The sequence below is a fragment of the Myotis brandtii genome, unplaced genomic scaffold (assembly GCF_000412655.1).
Source record: "Myotis brandtii unplaced genomic scaffold, ASM41265v1 scaffold79, whole genome shotgun sequence".
NCBI lineage: Eukaryota > Metazoa > Chordata > Mammalia > Chiroptera > Vespertilionidae > Myotis > Myotis brandtii.
In genome coordinates, this window is record NW_005371173.1 from 1116902 (window position 1) to 1119366 (window position 2465).

Consider the following 2465-nt stretch of genomic DNA (forward strand, 5'->3'; position numbering starts at 1 on the left):
GCAGTCATTTCCTGCAAAAATTGCTATAACTTATGCTTCAAGTATAGACCCTACCAACCCTGCCACCTCATCACAACTTTTCTTGCCAGGGAGAGAGGATAAGTAGTTTTCATACTATTCCATCTCTGAAGTCATTGATCTTTCCCTCAGATATCAGCAGCTCTCTTTTGGGATGCTTAAGTGCTAATCAAAATGGACTCACTTGGGTATCTACCCAGTATCTCTCATCCCTCTCTCCTTTCTAGGAAGCTAGTTTTGTTCGGGTCTCTGCCCTCCCTCACTTATCAATGTGCCTTCAGATGTGGGTTCTGAACTCACTGACCCAATCACGGCAATCTCATCTCCCTGACCAGTTCAAGATCTCCGATTTAAGCCAATCACCACCTGGCATTCCCTTAACAACAGCTATTTGTCTAGAAATTGGCAAATGACTTAAGGTGGCTAATCAGGTAAAAAGGAAAAACTTACATTTTGTGCTAGGGAAGGATTTTTATTCCATGCTTTTCCTATCTGCCTGTGTGTGAAAGAAGAAAATGTATTGGCTCAGCTGTTGATTGAGGGCAACCATGTTGAAACCATGAAGGAAGACACCTGAAACAAGATTAACCCTTAGAGGAGAAGGAAGCTGAGCAAATCACAAAGAAATGGATCCAGATGAGTATATGTTACCTAGAGTCCATCCTGCCTCTAGACTTTCTCTATGTGAGATTTTTTTAAAATTCATCTTTACTGTTGAAAGTATTACACATCCCTTTTTTTTTCTCCATTGACCCTCTGCACTCCACAGCCCCTACCCCAAAGCCTTCACTGTACCATTGTCTGTGTCCATGGATTATGCATATAAGCATATTAGTTATTTGGTTCATCTCTTCCCCCTCCCCCCTTTCCTCTGAGATTTGTCAGTATGTTCCATGCTTTTATGTATCTGGATCCATTGTGTTCATCAGTTTATTTTGTTCATTAGATTCCACATATGAATGAGATCATGTAATACTTGTCTGTCTTTGACTGGCTTATTTCACTTAGCATAATACTCTCCAGGTCCCTCCCTGCTGCCTCAAAGGATAAGAGATCCTTCCTTGCTCTTTGCTGCATCTACTGTGAGGATGAAGACCATTCTCAGCAAACAGACTATGGACATCCCAGAAAATGTGAACATCACTCTGAAGAGATGCATGATTATTGTGAAGGGCCCCAGAGGCACCCTGAGGAGGGACCTCAACCACATCAATGTAGAGCTCAGTCTCCTTGGAAAGAAAAAGAAGAGGCTTCAGGTTGACAAATGGCGGGGAAATAGAAAGGAACTGGCCACAGTTCACACTATCTGCAGTCATGTACAGAACATGATCAAGTATGTTACACTGGGCTTCCATTACAAGATGAGGTCTGTGTACGCTCACTTCCCCATCAACATCGTTATTCAGGAGAATGGTTCTCTTGTTGAAATTAGAAATTTCTTGGGCGAAAAATACATCCGCAGAGTTCGGATGAGGTCAGGCGTTGCTTATTCAGTATCTCGAGCCCAGAAAGATGAGTTGATTCTTGAAGGAAATGACCTTGAACTTGTATCAAATTCAGCTGCTTTGATTCAGCAAGCCACAACAGTTAAAAACAAGGATATCAGAAAAATTTTGGATGGTATCTATGTTTCTGAAAAAGGGACAGTTAAGCAGGCTGATGAATAAGATCTAAGTTGTCCAGCTATAGAAACACCAAGATGCTGAATGATTTGTCACACTTGTTTATGAAACTATAAAGATGTACAATAAAAGCCTTATATTGATTTGGGGGGGGGAAAGAGATCCTTCCTTTTTAAAAAAAAACATATTTTTATTGATTTCAGAGACATTGATTTGGGGGGGGGGAAAGAGATCCTTCCTTTTTTAAAAAAACATTTTTATTGATTTCAGAGAGGAAGGGAGAGGGGAGAGAGAGAGACAGAAACATCAATGATGAGAGGGAATCATTGATCGGCTGCCTTCTGCACACCCCCTACTGGGGATCGAGCCCACAACCCGGCATGTGGCCTTGATCAGAATTGACCCTAGGACCCTTCAGTCTGCAGGCCAATGCTCTATCCACTGAGCCAAACCAGCTAGGGCAAGAGATCCTTCTTTTTTACAGCTGCATAGTATTCCATTGTATAAATGTTCTATGTAAGATTTTAAATGTCTGTCACTGAAATAAGTGCGAGTCTCTTCCTGTTTCTTGCTGTTAGAAACACCCTAGCCCATAGACAAGGTCAATTAAAATACACAGAGAAGAAGACAAGTACCTGAAATCATAGTGTGTCCTAACTGAGGTTGATAGATTAGTGTCACCCCTCTTTGTCCTGGAACCTCAGGGTCTCATGTGCCATGCTGCTGGAAAGACCACATTCCATGCTGTCCACATCCTTTGGATCTATAAAACTAACCCCAGGAACTGAAATTTGACTTACTATGTCTCCTCTTAGAACCTTTGAG

General features: G+C 41.7%; 1 protein-coding gene across 1 annotated transcript; it reads left to right on the plus strand.

The window, feature by feature from the left end:
* Positions 1-1106: 1106 nt before the first annotated feature.
* Positions 1107-1789, plus strand: LOC102243615 (60S ribosomal protein L9). Its single transcript, XM_005883391.2, has one exon. It carries the CDS (start codon positions 1107-1109, stop codon positions 1683-1685), a length of 579 nt encoding a protein of 192 aa, XP_005883453.1. The 3' UTR covers positions 1686-1789.
* Positions 1790-2465: the final 676 nt, after the last annotated feature.